This window comes from Coffea arabica, chromosome 3e (assembly GCF_036785885.1).
Source record: "Coffea arabica cultivar ET-39 chromosome 3e, Coffea Arabica ET-39 HiFi, whole genome shotgun sequence".
Classification (NCBI taxonomy): Eukaryota; Viridiplantae; Streptophyta; class Magnoliopsida; order Gentianales; family Rubiaceae; genus Coffea; species Coffea arabica.
The window spans coordinates 7,844,471-7,863,472 of NC_092315.1; the positions used below are offsets into that span (position 1 = coordinate 7,844,471).

General features: G+C 37.3%; 3 protein-coding genes across 4 annotated transcripts; 1 reads left to right on the forward strand and 2 right to left on the reverse strand.

Moving 5' to 3' along the window:
• Positions 1-435: 435 nt before the first annotated feature.
• On the reverse strand, positions 436-7,700 carry LOC113736821 (uncharacterized). 2 transcript variants are annotated; one of them, XM_027263989.2, is made up of 11 exons: positions 7,429-7,700; positions 7,211-7,305; positions 6,950-7,033; positions 4,656-4,784; positions 4,470-4,520; positions 3,924-3,977; positions 3,723-3,773; positions 3,528-3,578; positions 3,299-3,380; positions 1,450-1,612; positions 436-691 (listed from the first exon to the last, which is right to left on the reverse strand). In XM_027263989.2, exons 1-11 carry the CDS (start codon positions 7,508-7,510, stop codon positions 661-663), a joined length of 873 nt encoding a protein of 290 aa, XP_027119790.1. In that variant the 5' UTR covers positions 7,511-7,700; the 3' UTR covers positions 436-660. The 2 variants fall into 2 exon arrangements, with proteins under 2 accessions (XP_027119790.1, XP_027119789.1); XM_027263988.2 differs by having other exon boundaries at positions 4,638-4,784.
• Positions 7,701-8,875: 1,175 nt separating this feature from the next.
• Positions 8,876-11,873, forward strand: LOC113736820 (UPF0481 protein At3g47200). The gene is made up of 2 exons (XM_027263987.2): positions 8,876-9,186; positions 10,409-11,873. The coding sequence occupies exon 2, from the start codon at positions 10,414-10,416 to the stop codon at positions 11,686-11,688; it is 1,275 nt and encodes a 424-aa protein (XP_027119788.1). The 5' UTR covers positions 8,876-9,186; positions 10,409-10,413; the 3' UTR covers positions 11,689-11,873.
• Positions 11,874-16,806: 4,933 nt separating this feature from the next.
• LOC113737264 (uncharacterized) lies at positions 16,807-17,970 on the reverse strand. The gene has a single exon (XM_027264515.1). The coding sequence runs from the start codon at positions 17,968-17,970 to the stop codon at positions 16,807-16,809; it is 1,164 nt and encodes a 387-aa protein (XP_027120316.1).
• Positions 17,971-19,002: the final 1,032 nt, after the last annotated feature.

Genomic DNA, 19,002 nt, shown 5'->3' on the forward strand with positions numbered 1-19,002 from the left:
AACTTGCGAGGCTGGAAAACTTAGGTCCCATTTGAATTGCTATTTTCTAGAGTTTTTATAAAATATAAATGTATTATAACGATTTGATGTATATGAGATAAAAAAATAATTAAAAAATATGTTCACAGAAAATGTAATTTTTTTCTTTTAGTAGAAAACTATATAATCCAAGACAAGCGCAATTTATTTTATATAACTGAAATTGTATCTCAAATGCGGATCAGATCACATCAGGTAGATCCTATCTGAAGTATTAATTTCAATTTATTTGATTTTGAAATTAATGGCTGAAATCAAACTTTTAAGTTAATGTAAGCTGGCAAGAGCCATTAGTTTTACAAGATGAAGTCATATTTGAGCCAAGTCTTGGGTGACCTTTATTTATCAAACAAAAAAGAACTAAATGTCTTGTGGCTTTAAAACGAAATAACTATCTGAACGTAAAAAGGAAATAACTACATATATAGGTAAATCATTGCACTGTATTAACACCGAAAAACAGAGAAATGTAGCATTTTCAAACAAGTTAAAGATTTCATAAAAACAAATAAAGCTCCAATGAATTTGATCAAAAACCCACAAAATCTTGAGTGAGAAAAAGAGTCTTGGAACTGAAAACCAACAATTCCTCCAAATTGCAACGGGCAATGGTATTCTTTCTTATTCCTCCGCGTAGCAAAAGCAAAACCAACTGGAAATAAAAATGGTAAGCTTAGTCTGTATCTTCTCCGTCATAACCCAATCATATTTTGCACTAATACTTTCTTAAAACTTCCTTTTTGTGTGTATCTATCCAAATACCCAATCTTGATGTTTCATTAAGTTTGTTTTTCTGGTTGATCTCTCAGTTTAGAGAAAAATGTAGTTTTAATATCCAAACTTTGATATATGAGCAGTTTTAGTTCCCAAACTTTGGACAAAAAACAAATATGGTACCCAATTTTTCAACTTTTGAGCACATTTAACAATTTTTTCCAAAATTGTAACCGAAAAAAGTTATGTGATAGTCACATATCCGACAACTATTGTATAAAACATGTCAAAAAAATGTAAAGTATTCTTCTAACACTAAGTACTTAGTTTAAGGACTAAATTTAACTTTTTTTTTTGTTAGTATCTTTTTATATAATAGTTGGCGAAAATGTGACTCTTTCCTATTGCAATTTGAAAAAAATCCATCAAAGGTTATAAATGCTTGTGCTCAAAAGTTCAAAGATTGGGTACCAGATTTGCTTTTGTCTAAAGTTTAGGAAATAAAATTGCTCGTGTGTCAAAATTTGGATACCAAAATTGCATTTTTCTCTTCAATTTATGCATCATTTATTGTTATATTCTAGATTGTCCTATCAATTTCTATTGGAAGACGAACAGTTTGACACAAAATGGTTATGAAGGAAAAGATAGTACTACTGTAGAAGAAGAGATCAGTTAGGTTCTGCTAGTCTTTACCACTTAACGGACGCACTCTGGGAGTGGGACTTGCCTTTGACCTCTTTTTCCTCCGTCTTTCCAGCATTATTCTCACGGGAAACTTTTTCGTAAAGCATTTTTGTTAACGTGCTGGTAATGTCATCCGTCGATCCTTCAGTATCAAAATTTTGACTGCTCTCATCTGTAGCAAAGATGAACAAGTCATGTAAGAATTCATCAACATCAGTTGTGTTGCATTTTTCATCTGCTTTAACATGAAAGGTAAGATGACTGAGTAAAAGATTATGTGAATAAACTTCTGAACATCCGTTGGTTGGTTTAATATATGCACATGAAATGATCAGGGAAGAAAGTTACCTTGCTCGTCAACTATTTGGAATTTAAACTGTGCTCCCTCAAGGTTTAAGTTTTTACTGGTCGGCCTAAAAAACTAATAAAATAACAAGGGTTTTACTGCTTGATGTAATACTAGTTGGTTAATTTTTTTTCGAAATTAGTCCAAGACTAACTTGCAAATTTTACCTTACTTTTGTCTTTTTTCACTGTTCTCTAGTACTTCACATGGAAAACAAAATATTACTTCTACTTCATATTTATGCACTTTCTCTTGCAGTTTAAAACATGCATACGTCCAACCACTTTTCTTTTATCACATGCATACGTTCAGCACAGAAATTGCCAGAATATTTTTTGTTTTACAAATACCTTAAAAAATAACCATCCAAATGCAGTCGATGTTATGAAGATATACATTTATGTACGTAGGACACAAGTGTTGATAAATATCTTGTTGAATTCTTGATTTATATATTGAGTCTCTTTACTGGATTTTCTCAGAATTTTCCTCCCTAACATTTCTCCCCAAGAGAAGAAGGGCTTTTTGCTGTAGATATTACATAACTAAAAATTTGTTTCACTGGTAATTAACATCAAAGCGTCCACGATTTGGTTTTTTAACTCTATAACTCTCAAAGGAACACATTCTTAAGATGAAGAATTATGTTGGCTGCTGGCTCATGATTGGTCTGCTAACTCCTTCGTGCATCAGTTCAAAAGTCTTGTATCTTCTGTTATGGTTTATCATATTTGGTATTTTGCAGAAAATTGCTGATGAGGTTCAGCGTACGGTAATAGCTTAGGGCAAGATTCCAAAAACTCATGAAACTTGGAAGTTGGCTTTAGAATGGGGTTTGTCTGCTCTGCTGGTACATGTTTTAGTTAGCTTTTGAGACTTTGTAAATGGTATAGGCTACTTTTATGCATTTAAGATTTTTTTAAAAAAATTCTTTTTCAGTAGGGAAGAGTGGACTTAAGAAGAGGGGAGGACTTTTAATTCCTGAAATCTCAACTTTAACCACTAAATCAAGTTTTCGTTGAATACATATTTAAGATTGTTTCTCTTGTAAATCTTCACTGTTCATCTTAAAAATAAGTTTTACAGTTTGCTTGGAGGGAGAGAGAGATATATATATATTTATATATATTAAACTGAAAGAAATGATTTATACACTCCACTTATATAAACCTCCTGTTTTGCTTTTTCCTTATGTGGAAAAACAAAACTTTCGTGCGCTTTTTTATTATGAGAGTTTTTTTTTTAGTCCTTTCATTTAATAGAAAAACAGAAAGTGGAATATATAGATCAATATTCTTAATTAATGTAGATAATTAAGTAAAGCTTGTAATCTTCTCAATTAGGAAAAAGTTGAATATATGTGAATCTTATATCTTTTCCTTTTTCTAATTCCCTTCTTAAAAATGCAGTTCTTATTACATTAATTTCTAATCGTTGGTGTATCTTATCAATTTATTCCATAAATCTTTCGTCTAAAAATTAAACTAAATTAAACTTGAAATTAGTACATACCGGTGACTCTTCCTGAATGTCTCCGTCTCATATTTGGGTTATTGGGCACAACTTCTTCACTTGCTGGTACTCCAGTTTCAACCTTAAAAAAAAAAAAAAAAAACAAGAAGTTAATTCACACTGTGTTTCTAATATTTGGAGAAATTTAGGAAAGAAATGAATTAATTATATGCATAACAGGTTTCATCTGAAAAGGTTGTGAAAATTAGAGGTCCAGTTTTCATCTCACATTTGGGTTATCTGGGGCACCCTCTTCAACTATTGATTTTTCAACGACAACCTGCAAAATAAGGAATAACTGTTGATTTCATTCATCATATTTTCATCTTATTTGGAGAAGTAAGAGGAAAAAATCCATCAATCTTAAGCATTTAAAAAAAAAAAAAAGAGTTCTCCTTGATGATATTGGTGGTCTAGGTCTCACATTTGAGCTATCAAGCGTAGCATTTTCAGTTGCTAGTGTTTGGGTTCCAACCTGCCAAAAAAGGGGAAAAAAAACGAATACATCAACAAATATTGAGTTGAATCATAATATTTTTCTGTTATTTGGAAAAATTAGAAAGTGGTTGAGTGAATTTAAAATCAATATTATTGTTCACAAAGACGATGATTGTCTAAGCCTCACATTTGAGTTATTGGCCGCAACATCTTCAGTTTTCGGTGTAGCTTCAGTCTTAACCTTTCAAACAAAGAAAATCAAACATTGAATTGAATCACCATATGTTTTTAATTACATATCAATGTTTCCTAGTAATATATGCATCAGGGATGTAGATGGATGATATATGTGCAAAAATTTAAAATTCAAGTATCTAGAATCAATTGGCCCACTCCTTAGAGTCGATTCCCTTAGAGTAGATTCCTCCCCTAGGAGTAAGAGTAGATTAGGTTAGGTTAGATGTGCCATTACGACAAAAAAAAAGAAAAAAGTATCTAGACTTCTTAGTTTATACACTGTTTATCTAGACTTCTTAGCATTGGGATACTCTTGACATTTCAGTTTGCTCTGTTGCTAATGACAATTTCATGACTTTGACATTTTAATGCAAAACATGAAAAAGTGATATATAACTTGAGAGAAACCATAAAAGGGTTATTTGATAAAGTGTTAATTTGTAATTTACTCGTAAATATGAGACCAATATTTTTCTCGAAGGGGTCTAATTCTCACATTTGTGTTCTGGGCAGCAACATCTTCAATTGTTGGTGCTGTAATTCCAACCTTCAAAAATAAAAAAGAAAATTGAAAACTGAATGGAATCATCATATTTTTGGTTTTTTTTGGGGGAAAATTAGAAGAAAAAAAATTCTTGGGTTAATTATAAGGAAAAAAAAATACTCGTCCACCAGATCCCACATTTGAGCTATCAGGCGTAGCATTCTCAGCTGCTGGTGTTGTAGTTACAACCTTCAAATTCTTTTGTCCAGTTCTCACATTTGAGTTATTGACCTCAGCATCTTCTGTTGTTGGTGCTTCAGATGTAACCTTTTGAGATAAAGCAAGAAAAGAAACAAAAAGAAGATCAATAATTAGTTGAATTAATCCCACGTTTCTGCTTTTCTTGGAAAGTACGAGACAAAAGTCAATAATTTCATGCACGAATTTTTTCCATGCAATCCTATATAATTTATACAAGTGTAGTCCTAAAGACACGTCCTGTCTATATATGTACAACTTCAAGAAACATTAATCAGTAAGTTGCATATGTAAGAGAAAGAGTTTGAAAGAGTTTAATTGTTAGCTGCCCTCACAGAAAAAATTTCAAATAAAGTCACTAAACTTCTAAGTTTGCAGTCATTTCGTTTATTTTAGCAGCCAAGTTTCTATACCTCTATTAAGCTTTGGGGCATTTATCTCCATGCATAATATTTTCCCTTAGGTATATTCCCTTGTGGTATTTTTCGTTTTTTCATTTTTTTTTATTTTCATATTTTCTTTAGAGCAGTGGTTTGAATGGTAAATAAACTACCTCAAATTCATTTTTAGACTACTAAATTTTTTCTTTCGCCAAAATAGTGATTGAAGTAACCTAAAAAATGAATTTTTTTGACCAAAAAATATATACGTTTTTATTAGTTGAGAGCAAAAATAAATTAAGAAGCGAAGATGGAGAATGGGAAATTAGAATTTAAAATCTCTAAAATCTAGAGTTTTAATTTTAATCACTAGACCAAAGCTTCCTCGGAAGGTCAACAACAGTTATTTCATCATTTACCAGTAGATTTCACTTTGTGGATATAATATCCAAAAAAGACTATAGAATCTCTTCTTATTTTGAGGTCAATTATGCAGAAGGTCACTAAAATATTGCCATTGTAACATTTGGCTCTTGTAATATTAGATTGACCTTGAGAATATAACAAGAGGGTATTACTAGAAAACTATGAATTAATTGATCTACTGCTTAATTGCTTAACAAATTGAATCAAGCCCGTCCGTTATCCTGTTTTCAAAATTACTGATATATTCTGTAAACTCAAACTCAAACTAATTTGTTTTAAGTATCAAATGAACACAGGTTGATATTCGAATTCATTTTTTCTGCACTTTCTATTTCGAAAGTAGAGAATAAGAGATCCCCAATCTGCAGAGAGAAAAGATGGGTTTCATAAATCATTTGTATTTGATGTTAATTCATAGAGCCAATTCAAACATATATCGTTTTCTATAAAGCTTTACGACTGATACATTTTTCATTTTTTTTGGCAGGCAGGCAGGCAAGCACCCCACAGTAATAAAGACATCTTGATCCAAAATGGATGTAGGGCCAATTTAATTATATATCATTTTCTGTATCTGTATAGAGGACATTTTTTTGTTTTGGTCAAAAATAAAAGATAGAGGACAATTGACAACAACTCAAAGAAAAGATGCATGAAGTTGATTGAGGGCTAGATGTATATTTTTGCATGCATGAATGTATGCTACAATTATGATGACACGAATGATGATATACTATACAAAATACTACTATGCGCTTAAAAGAACAGTAAAATACTTCGTCTGTTCCAAAATTTTTATCATATTTTTTATTTTGGAATGTGCTAAAATATTTGTCATGATTAGAAGAAAGTCAGAACTCTTTTTGATCTTTTTTTTTTCAATATTGTCCTTGCTCTTGATCAAATGCATGTTACATTTAAATTTAAAATTTGAATTTTAAGGAGTAAAATTGAAAAAAAAAAAAAATCCAGACATCACAATTAAAACACTATTAATAAAAAGCCGTATTTCCAAAATGTGACCAAACTTTTGGCACTGAGGGAATACTACCCATGTTATCGATGAAAATTACTGAAGGTATTGCCCAAAAAAATTACTGAAGGTATTATCATGTGTAAGAATAGTAAAACGGCACCTACAATTTATGAAGTTAAATCAAGATCATACAAATAATGGATTCGCTCACAGCCACAATGTTAGTTTGAATTTTCGGGGCTATAACACTTTGATTTAAAACTGCTACGTATAATAATTCCAGCATGTAGTTCCAGAAAAGCCGACAGAAGCACAGGATACCCACGAAGTGGGAAAAAAATGGAAACAAGAAAAATGAACCATACAATCATAACACCATAAATCCCAGAAGTTTAATCAGTATATATCACATATTCTTTGTAACAATGAACACACATAAAGGATCAACTTACGGCCGAAGTTCTGGTTTCAGCCTTGGAAGATGTAGAATTCGCAGGCAAAACTCTTGGAGCTGATCCATCTTCAGGGTTAGGAACCTGGAAAAAAAACTACAGAAGTCATTTCTAAGCATATGTCTGTGAAAACGGAGAAGATATAAAACTACAATAGTACTTTGCATCCAGTTCTTAAAAGCTAAAAGCATGTCTGTTAAACATGTTTCTTGATCAACTATCGAAGGCATCAAATCGAGCAAAATGTACAAGTTCTTGAACCTGATGTGTTGTTCCACTGGGATTTCTCCGAAACAATAGAGGATGTCCTCCGGGAGGGCGCCTGAAAAATGCGTGCTGACACGTAGTTTCTTGTACTAGACGAGGCAAAAGCAAAGGCATAATTAGTTGGAAAAAAAATAACGAGCTGGTGAGCCAAAATCATGAAACAAACTTGAAAGTTATTGACAAACAAAGACTTCAGTTCATAGTTTGCAGACCTTTATCCTGCTGCTCTTCATGGTCAACCTCCAGGGGTCTTTTTTCATCGGTTGATTTTTGCTGGTTTGTTGTTTGATACATGATAAACTTAGAACTTGAAAGTTCTGATTTTGCTTGATATTTTTACTTGCACTCTGGAGTCTAGTGCTCCTTCAACCCTCAACCGTTCTTGCTTTTCAATTCAATGTGGTGAGGACTGAGGAGAAGGTTCCTCCTAATTGTTGCAGTCCACAGCCTTATTTAATTTTTCTGCGTTGACGAGGAGAAGAAGACCAAGACAACTCTCAGCCACTATGAACTTGGACAAGGCCAAAATTTTCTTGCAAATTGGAATCTGTCTCTCCGCTTCTTAACTAACCCCTGATATTATTGTTTACAGTTGAGTCATTGTCCACGACGACGGCCCTCCCTTGCTGTGTTAATAATATACATTTCTAACCTTAATTTATAGGTACACTATTATTATTTTTGTGTCTCTAATTTGGATTGTTAGGTGCACACAGTGAAGCAAGAAAAGAACAAATCATTGACTCAACTTACCTTTAAGTAAACGCTAAAAAATGTTATATATAAAAAATGTTTTATACTGCCGTAAAACTTTTTTCTTCAACAAATATACTGCTGTAAATCAATGTGGGCTATTTAGTCTCTCTAATATAGTGATAATTACTTCTCTTTCTTCCTTTCTTTTTGTTTTTTTTTTTTTTAATTTTCACCCCATTTGAAACAATGGCAACAGGAAGTGGGAATTCAAATTGGGTTTTAGTGAGGATGAGAATCGAAATTAATGAGCCAAAAAAATACTTTTTTCAGCATAGAGCATCGACATATTTGCATTTTTTAGGGCAAATTCCATTTTATCCCCTGTGGTTTAATAATTTTTTTACATAACTCTCTCATGATTTAGATTAAATTGTCAAAGTGACGGAAATAATTATTCATAACGTAGTCAACTAAAATGTCAAAAATACTCTTATGTAAAGTTGAAATTTTTTATTAACTAAGGGAGGTTATGTGTATAATTTGAAAACCACAAGGTGGTTGTATGGTAAAGTATTAAACCATAAGAGGGATTATATGGTAGAATATAAAAATCATACGGGTCGAGTGTGTTATATATTTATAAGGGTAATTTCGACATTTTTAAAGTTCCGTTATGAATGAATATTCTGTCACTTTGGCACTCTAATCAAAATTATGAGGGGGTTATGTATAATTTTTGAAACTATAAGAATTAAGTAGAAAAGCACTAAATCATGAGGGGGTAAAGTGAAATTTACCCTTTTTTCAAAGTGGCATGCTATGTACCTCAAAGCACAGTATTTAGGGCATTTTTGCACCAAACTGCTGGTTCCAAGAAACTCAAACTGCTGGTTCCAAGAAAGTGCACAAGCAAGTTATTTACGTAGTAATTGCTCTTGTATTACAATTGTCTACCTTTCACACGAGTCGACTTAGTTGGTGAGGACATTAGTCAGGAGACCGAAATATCCCTGGTCAAGCTCTAGCGAAGCGCCAAGCTGGTGAAAACTGAAAAGGTCTCAAGTGCAGCTGTCGGAGTTTCAATTGCGCTGCTAGCTCCGGTCCCTCTTTTCTCGCATCATTTTCTGATTAGACACTGTAGCCAATGTCTTTATGTGCTGTGAAGTTTCTTATCCCCTGATAGATATTATTGGAGAGGAGGGGTCGACGAACATTCTTGGAATTCAACTTCAAACATCAGACCCCGGCGCTTTTCTAGTCTCCTTCTTCCTGAGGTGAAATTCTTGTCTTCTCAGTTTCTGCTCCAATTCTGCTGCATTTTTGCAACCATCTGTGATACAGCATCTTCACTTGAATTAACCTCTTCTTCTGTATTTTTACCCTATTATATGTGCTAAATGTCTTTTAACCCAAGTGTTTCATCAGTTAGGAATCGCTTCTGGTTTAACCATAGTAGTAGCCAAATTAGCTAGTCTAACTTATCCATCTCAAGAATTGGTGATCTTTTGATTTGAAGCATGATCGTTCATTTATAAAAATGCTTGATTCATGATTTTATACAAGGATAATAATAGTTAACAGGCCGAAGCAGTACTTGATTAGTTACTCTGATTAGCCTCATCGAGCTCCAAACTCTATATATCAAAGCCAAAGTGAAGTACTTGACTCTTAGACTTGATTCAGCCCAGCTCTATCTGTAATCAGTCAATGATAAGTGAAGCGTGTTATTGATTCTGTTGAACTGTAGTCTCCTTGTTTTAGCATAACTTGTGGATCTTCTGCTATAAGTAGAATTGGGTCAAAGTGGGCACCAATGAAATTGTTTGAGAGCTAAATTTGCCAAACAGGAAACCTCTGGCAACTCAGGAAATAAAGGAATAGTGAATCAATATGGTAAAGGGAAAGAGATAATTTAGTCCGTTTTAACAGCCCAAAAAGGAATTAGCTTAGTTCTACCGGCGGGGTTGGGGAGATATAATTAGGAGGCACTTTGCCAAGCCTTGTAGGCTGAACGCCAGACATCAAACTAACAATGCAATTGTTGCCTCTTTGTAGTTAGACATCGGCAAAGAGATGAACTATCCCAACACAAATTTTTTTTTTTTGGTACATTCCTTTCCAACCACAAGTCTGCTCCAAATCTATTCCATCACTGAATGGTAAACTATCTCAAACTTCAATTTGTCTTCACCATATATACTAGGCTAATCATGAAATCCATATGAAGATTGAAGACTCTTATCCTTCTATCATGCTAAAAGAGTAACACATTCATATTTCTTTCTCTTTTGCCTTGAACTAACTACTGAGTTTAGTTAGTCATGGCCTAAGCAATTTCGACCAGTACTTTAAATCCAAGAGTTATTAAGCCAGTGCTCTGTCCTGTCATCACATGCCTTCACTGTCGCCTTTTGGATGTTTGCTAGCTATTGAATCAATGTCTATCAACAACATGCATCTTTTGTTGGTTCCACTGACCGCGGCGTTTTTCTGAAGTAAACATGCAGCTCGGTAGAAGTGCAGATGTCTCCATCACCATTCAAGAAAAGCTGAAATGTGTCATTGCCTCAGAGTTAGGATGCAACATCTTTAGAATACATAGCCAGTTGCGGAAGGTAAATGAGAAAGCTTATGAACCCGAGATCATAGCGATTGGACCATATCATCGTGGAAAACCTGATCTCTCAGGTATGGAGGAGCACAAGTTGGTTTATCTAAAATCATTGCTTGGTGAAAAGATTGAGAAGGTGGCAACATGTGTTGCTGCAGTGAAGCCATTGGAGGAAAAAGCACGAAAGTGCTATGCAGAGCCTATAGCCCTTTCATCAGATGAGTTTGTAGAAATGATGGTGTTAGATGGCTGCTTTATCATACAATTGCTGCTTAAGTTCAAGCAAAAGGATTTGATAGATAAAACTGATCCTGCTTTCAGGTTGGAGTGGATTCTGAACAGTTTACAGCGCGATTTAATGTTATTTGAGAATCAGCTTCCCTTCTTCATTCTTTGTAAATTGTATGAAACAATTGAGCTTCCAGACCAAGAAAGTGGATTGATCGATCTTGCCTTGAACTTTTTTAGTGATCTTTTACCAGGTCACGCGACAGCACGCGAAAATGGAAATCCACAGGACAACATCAAACATTTGCTTGACTTGATACACAAAAATTGGTCTACATCAAAACTCAAGCCTGTTAAAGAAATGACAAGCGGCACAGGAGATATGGCGTTGATCCGCTGTTCCATGGAACTTTCAGAGGCTGGAATCAAGTTAGAGAAAATTGCTCAAGAGGACATATTTGACATAGAATTTGAAAATGGAACTCTGCGAATCCCCACATTAGCCATCGAAGAGAGAACAGAATCTTTCCTCCGGAACCTGGTTGCCTATGAGCAATATTGTGGGGATGATCGAATCAACATTGTGACAGACTATGTGACATTCTTGGGTTGCCTCATCAAGTCTGAAAAGGATGTAACAAAACTCTCCCACCATGGAATCATTCAGAACTTTGTTGGTGAGAGTGAAGTCATCTCTGAAATGTTTAACAAAATGATTGTCTGCATAGTTGGGCCAAGTAGAAATTTCCATTACGCTGAGATATTCAGTAGAGTGAACATCCATTGTGACAGACGTATGAACCGATGGTGGGCTAAGTTAAGGAGAAATTATTGCAACAGTCCTTGGGGAATAATTTCGATTATTGCTGCCTCTCTTCTGCTGCTACTCACTTTGTTGCAGACTATATTTTCGATTTTATCTTGGAAGAAGCAATAGTTTGACAAATTAAGACCATTTGTTAGTTCGTCGAAGGCTATGTAAAAGAACATTTCAGTTCCTGTCCCGTTGCAACTTGCGAGCTTTGGATCAAGGACCATTGATTTTCTACGTTGTATTAGTACATTGCAAGTAACTAATAAGTTTTTGTGTTCAATTAAAAACCTTTCTGGTTTGTGTTGTCATCTTTCATCATGCCATGTTCATTCAAGAGAATCAAATTCAAATCACAAATCATAAATCAAAATTTCAAAAGCAACTTGAATTTTATTTTCCACGCAAATTGTTGGTTGCCTGGGGCTTCAGATCGGTTCTTTTGTCACTTTTAATGAGAAAACAAAGTTACGAGACAATTGTGTGCTTTCATATTCTTGTCCTCTCTTCTTCGGTCACCGCTTTTAGTCCACTTTGAAACTCGCAACTTGTTTGATAAAGTCTGACATTTTTCAAAATTTCTGTGGCCAATGGTTAACCATTTTGTCGAGCAAAAATCCTTTACTACGTGAAAGACCGTTCTTGAGACATATAGCTATTGGTTTGTAATTTCCTTTAAAGCATTGGATCATCAAGGTCCTATGATTCTGAAAGTAGGGCTACACACGAGTCGAATTGTTTGTGAGTCGATCGCGAGCAACTCGAGTCAAAATTTGATTTTATTTCGATCAATATCGAGTTCGAGCTAATCAAATCGAACTCGAGTTCGTACTGGAACTCAAAGAAAAATTGACAGGTGCCGAACCTGTGCAATAATAATAATAAATATAGAACCTATCTACCACTAAAAGCAGTCAATAATTAATCCTAAGTACTGGAGCAGGGACTCTAGGTGTGCAATGGGTTACTTGATTCACCCTGTTCCCGAAGAGTTTGCTTAACCCGATATACCAGAATTAATTAGTTGGCAGAAATTACTGAATAGTAGACAGTGGCAAGTAGGGTCGTCTCCTCAGGGACTGGAGATATCTGTCTCTTTTAAAATCCAATTGATTAGGGGGGATTTCACCGGAATGAAACTAAAAACAATTAAACAATTTTGACTAAAATGAATAAATAACTAGCACAAGTATAGCAGGAATTTAATCAGGAATAAATAAATTCTAGTCAAGGATACAACTACTCAGGCGCAGTTCAATCATCCGATCATTGATGCAAGAGATGTTCACTTAATGTATTAATAGGCTAGTTATAGTCTGACGACCAATTTTTCCTTAAATTATTGATAACCAAGGTACGACCGTTGATTACCCCTAATCAGCAAATACTCCTAGGTACGACCATAGGAAGTAATTTTCCAATTGCATTAATAACTAGAAAAACCTAGCCCTAATCAATAACACGCTACGAGGGTTATTTAAATTAGATCGCATGTTCCCCTAATGTGTAAACACACCAGTTGCCACTAATATTAATCAATCAAACAATTACGGATTTAATTGACTAAATTAGCACGAGATTAATAAATCACATTGAACATCGGGCCCTTGACATCCAATTAATAAAATAATCCCATGAAAATTCAAGCACACAACGTGCAAATATTAATAAATAAAGGAACACGTGAAAACTAATTAGATCTCACAGATTTTCGGGACTGCGCCGTCGAGTTGACCCTTGACTAGATGGAAGGCTTAGCCACGCCGCATAATTAAATCACCACACGAATTAATAAATTGCAAAGGCATTGCGTTTTCTATTAGGAAGCAAGGAATAAAAGGTGTTTTTCCCGTTGGGGAATATTGTCGAACACCTGGCGTGTGTCAGAGGCCAGTCAGGAGAAGAAAAGAAAAACTAAAGACTAGGCTAAAAACTAAACTAAAAGATAAACTAAAACTAGAGATGTCTTCCTTCCTACGTTATCCCTATTTAAGAGACAAAAGAAAGATAGACTAAAGCTATCTAGGTGGTCCCCACACATGTGGACAAAGCCTCCAAAGTACTTCTTCTCCCAAGTCTCTTTTCCGTAGCTTTCTTTGAAAAGCCCAAATGACTTATAGCTTTGTGGTCCCCACCAATCCAAGGGCCCAAGGATTGAAGCCCTTAGAAGTCTCCATATTCTCCATAAAGTCCCTCCTTTTTGGCAGTTTTCTGCTTCATTCCTGAAATTAAGTCCAGATACCAAATATGAGTAAATATCAGCAATTAACACAATATTTATCAGGGATAAAAGGGGAAATAAATAATAAAATTACTAACAAATTATACCCTATCAATTCTCCCCACACCTGAATCATGCTTGCCCTCAAGCATAATTATCTCAGAAGTACAATCAGGATACGAAGTAATTCACAGCAGTTCATACCAAAAACGGCACTCCAAATTCCCCAATAACTTCATCGAAATCAAAATATATCAAATCAACAATGCTCACAGTTCAAAGTGCACTCATTCACTCCAAAGTGTATTTGAAATGTATATAAGGTGGCTCTCAAATCAACGCAATAGAATGACACTACCATAAGTTTGCTCATATATCATATCTCCACCACTTACTCATGAATTTAAATGCAGCAATCAAGGGACTTTGCAAGGTTGTAATGGGGCTCGGGTGAGAGGGTAGGATAAAAAGGAGTCAAAAGGGTGTAAAAGTATAAAGAGAGTGCTCAGAAATTCATTACACAAATTCTTGCACATTGGGAACTTCAAGGCATCTCAACCATTACACAAGTGAAGTAAATTAGCACTTGCCGCAACCTTCGACTTTTCTTTTCTCCTCTTTTTTTTTCTATATTTTTCTTCTCTTTTTTTCCTTTTCTTTTTTTTCTACAACTCCCAACCAGCACCATAAGAATCAACTTTACTCGATGCTTTCTTACATTTTGCCTTCTTTCCACCTTTTTTTTTTTTTTTTTAATAGGCAATGCCTCTCAGATACTATTCCAAAATTTTGTATAATGAAATCAAAGCACTTCTTCACACGAGGTTCAGAAAGAAAGTCTAAAAAGAGGTTTCACGGCTAAAAGCTGGGGTCTCAAGCAAAGAATAGGGGTTAAGGCTCAACTTGGCTCCCTAATGGTAGTAAACAATCCAAGGGTCGGTTTTAAGAAAGTCCAAAGATGGCTCATTCCTAGGTGCCCTATCATTTCAACGCATTAAACTCATATAAATGCAGCCTTGACATGCATAACCGAGCAAGTTCTAGAATGACAAACCATGTGCAATAACCACTCACAAACGAAAAATTAGGCCCAAAAACCGCATAAGTGGTCAAATTCATGCCAAATTCAGCATATTCATCAATCAATTCATCATCGAGGAAAATAGAGCACCCAATGGTATGAACTTACACTACTCGTACTCATATCTCAATTGCATTCATCACAGTTTAGAGAAAGGAGCTACTAAGGCAAGGAAAAATTTACTCAGACAACTAGAAACACAGCTAAAGCGTAATTAACCCTCCCCCACACCTGAACCTTACATTGCCCTCAATGTAAGCAAAGAAATACCAAATCAGAGTTATCGGGGCAACGACACTTCCCTTAAAACGGAGGAGGGCAGTAATGAATCACGGCTGCGGAGGGAAAGGCGGGCGGAAGCCCACGTGATGGAGATACTGCGCTAAATGTTGGGCCATCCCGCCCATCTGACGCTCCACCCGATCCATACGAGTGTCCAGGTTCTTGCCTTTAGTTTTTGGTTTGGTCATTGGATATCAGGAAAGATGGCAAAGACAAGGTAAAACTGGGTAAAATGGAGCAGTAGCTAGTCAACAGAGCAAGGGGTCCCCAAACACAGCTCCAGACACCAACAATTGCACAAATAGAAACTAAACAACCCAGAAATCAATTAAATTGATAAATAATAAAATCTTCACCCAAAAACCAATTAAACATGGAAACAACAAAAATTTCCCCAATTACTTCAGATTCTACCCCAAAATTGGACAAATAGTCGTCAACCAACCACAGATGATATCACAGCACTCAAATCAACCACAAAAATGTCTGGCCTCAGCTAAGAAATTAAAATCTGGCATCAGCTAATAAAAGCTAGTAATCTGGCCTCAGCTACTTAGTGACAGAAAATTAAAGAAAGAATTCACCGGAGGTTTGGAGTAGGCAGTGGATGACAGTGAAGAGAGCAGGGGCGGCCAACGGAGTGGAGAGAATGCGCGTGACGGCCACGCGCCCTGGGGATGGCGGCTGCTGGCGAGGCGCGCGGATGGATCGCGCCTAGGCTGAGCTCGCGCGCGCGGGCTGGGGCTGGTGCTGGCGAAGAGCCTTGGGGCTGCTGGTGGAGCGGAGGCTGGTGAGGTGGGTGAGCGGCGGACAGAGGCGACTGTCACGCGAGGGAGCGCGGCACCTGTGTCGCGCCCGTGGGCCATTGACGGCGGTGCGAGGTGCTCGGCCGTCGGCTGCCGTGAGCTGCGGGCGGCGGCTGCTGCGAACTTCGCACGAGATGGCGGCTGGCACAGAGGAGCTGATGCGCGATGGGCGAGGGCGCGCGGCCGTTGAGCAGATCCGATGGCGGAGAGAGCTGGCGGCGGTCGCGCGGTCCGGTCGAGGAAGATGGTGGCGCGCGGTGGAGGTGGAGATGCGGCGCGAGTGGGCGGCGGCCAAGGGGATTCGGGCAACAGGGAGGGAGCAGAGGAGGAAGAAAAGAAGAAGGAAGAAGAAGAAAGAAAGAAAAAGAAAGAAAAGAAGGAAAAAGAAAGAAAAGAAGAAAAAAAAAAAGAAAATTTTTTTTTTTTTTTTTGTGTAAACAAAGAACTCCTGTCTTAGGCGTGGTCACGTCTAACTGCTATAGAGTCCTCAGAACCTGCACGAAAATTTCTTCCCCTCGGGCGTGACCACCTGGCGTGGGCACGTCTAACTGCCATGGAGTCCGCAGATCCTGAACGAAAATTTCTTTCCCTCAGGCGTGACCACCTGGCGTGGGCACGTCTAACTGCCATGGAGTCCGCAGATCATGAACGAAAATTTCTTTCCCTCAGGCGTGACCACCTGCCGTGGGCACGTCTAACTGCCAATTTCCTATCACCAACCATCAACCTATTAATTGACATTAACACTTAACTAAAACTTCAAAAATGTATAAAAACTGAAACAAATAGTCTTGGGTTGCCTCCCAAGTAGCGCCTTTCTTTAATGTCTTTGGCTAGACATTGAACACCACTCTTCAATCTGGGTGTAACTCAATTTTCCTGGAAATCGGTGGCCCTCCCCCAGGATCCAAATAGCCTTTGAGTGCAGCCTTCTTTCTTAATTTTCTACTCCTTTTCACCTCATACAGTGCTTTCATCCCCTTATACTTGTTCTCAGTAAGTTTGAATTTATCCCTACAAGCAAACTCAGAAAATTCTTGCACAGAGGGATTAATAGCATGAATAGCAAACACAGGGTGAGAGTTAACAGGATGTTTCATTGTATCGAAAATATTAAAGTGGACTAGTTCTCCATCAAATTCCATGGACAATGTACCCTTATTAACGTCAATTTTTGTCTGTGCTGTGCTCAAAAAGGGTCTACCTAGTAGCAAAGGTGAGGGGTCAGGGGAATGATCATCATCCATGTCAAGTACATAAAAGTCAGCCGGGAATATCAATTTATTAACTTTAACCAGCACATCCTCGACCAACCCATCAGGGTATGCATTTGTTCGGTCAGCTAATTGAATTATTATCTCGGTTTCTTTTAATGGACCGAGATTCAGAGAAGCATACATAGATTTTGGCATTACGTTGATCGATGCTCCTAAATCCAGCAAGGTATTTCTAATCAGAGTATTACCTATCTTGCATGGGACAGTAAACCTACCTGGATCCCCACACTTTGGTGGTAGCTTTCTTTGGAGAACTGCTGACACATTCTCCCCAACAATAACTCTTTCATCTCCCCTCAGCCTCCTTCGATTGACACATAGGTCCCTCAGAAATTTTGCATACTTCGGCACTTGCTTGATGGCGTCTAGTAGGGGGATATTGATTTCTACCTTGCGAAACACCTCCAGGATCTCTTTCTCCTTGTCCTGCTTCTTCGATTTTTTCAACCTGCAAGGAAATGGAGGGGGATTAGTTTTAACTGTAATTACTGGGTCTGGAAGTACCTTTAGATCTGCACCATTGCTGTCCTCCCTCTCAAGTTCATTTTCGATCTTTTCCTCATCCTTATCCTTAGGGATCATAGGTTCAGGCCCCTGAATTTCCTTCACGCTCCTTAAAGTCATTGCGCTTACGTTCTTCAGGTTCAGTTCAGGTTGGGATGGCAATCTTCCATTTACTTGGGACTCCAAACGGTTGATTGTTGTGGCCATTTTACTTATCTGACTCCTTATATCCTGCATTTCGGAGTCCGTCCTTTGCTGATTTTGCATAATGGTTGCCTCCGTCCTTTGCTGATTTTACGCCATGGTTGTCATCATTTGTTTCATCATCTCCTCCAAAGATGGACCAGAGCTTGGGGGCGGAGGTGGTCGGGGTTGGTATTGTTGCTGGTACCCTGGTGGCTTATTTGGCACAAAGTTAGACTGCCTGTTCGGTGTAAAGTTGGGTTGCCTATTCCCTCCATAACTGAGGTTGGGATGATCTCTCCACCCGGGGTTGTAGGTGCTTGAGTAAGGGTCGTACTGCTTCCTTGGCGCGGGCGCGTGATCAGCCATGTTCACATGTTCTGCAGTTTCTTCCTGAATCATTGGGCACATATCTGCAGAGTGACCTATACCAGTGCAAATCCCGCATACCCTGGCTTGTGATGCATTTCTCACAGCCTGTTGCCTAACAAACGCGGTCAACTCAGTTAGCTGCTGCTGCATGGAGGGTGTCTCTACCTCATTCACCCTGCGTATTGGAACATCCTCTCTCGTACCGAATTGTTGTGAATTCTCTGCCATCCCCTCTATTAACTCCCGTGCTTCCTGAGGGGTTTTGTTCACCAGTGCCCCTCCACTTGCAGCATCAATTATGCTCATGTCTCTAAAAAGGAGCCCCTCATAAAAATACTATATGAGCAACTGCTCACTTATTTGGTGTTGGGGGCACATTCTGCACAACTTCTTGAACCGTTCCCAATACTCATAGAGTGACTCCCCTGGGTGCTGCTTGATCCCGCAAATTTCTTTCCTTAGACTCGCAGCCCTGGATACAGGAAAATATTTATCTAAAAATTTTTTCTTTAATTGGTCCCACGTGGTGATGCTACCTGGTGACAGGTAGTACAGCCAATCCTTCGCAGAATCTTTCAAGGAGAAGGGAAATGCCCTCATTTTTATCTGCTCTTCTGTAATGTCCGGGGGCTTCATACTGTTGCACACGACATCAAACTCCTGCAGATGCTTATACGGCTCCTCACCTGGTAAACCATGAAAAGAGGGTAAAAG

What these genes read in the sequence shown, in the direction of transcription:
- LOC113736820 (XM_027263987.2), top strand. Translation starts at nt 10,414, where the DNA reads ATGCAGCTCGGTAGAAGTGCAGATGTCTCCATCACCATTCAAGAAAAG.
- LOC113737264 (XM_027264515.1), bottom strand. Translation starts at nt 17,970, where the DNA reads ATGCAGGATATAAGGAGTCAGATAAGTAAAATGGCCACAACAATCAAC.
- LOC113736821 (XM_027263988.2), bottom strand. Translation starts at nt 7,510, where the DNA reads ATGTATCAAACAACAAACCAGCAAAAATCAACCGATGAAAAAAGACCC. An exon ending in CTGAAACCAGAACTTCGGCC is followed by an intron (nt 4,785 to 6,949) that starts GTAAGTTGATCC and finishes TTATCTCAAAAG; the next exon opens with GTTACATCTGAAGCACCAAC. An exon ending in ACATTCAGGAAGAGTCACCG is followed by an intron (nt 1,613 to 3,298) that starts GTATGTACTAAT and finishes TCTTTGCTACAG; the next exon opens with ATGAGAGCAGTCAAAATTTT.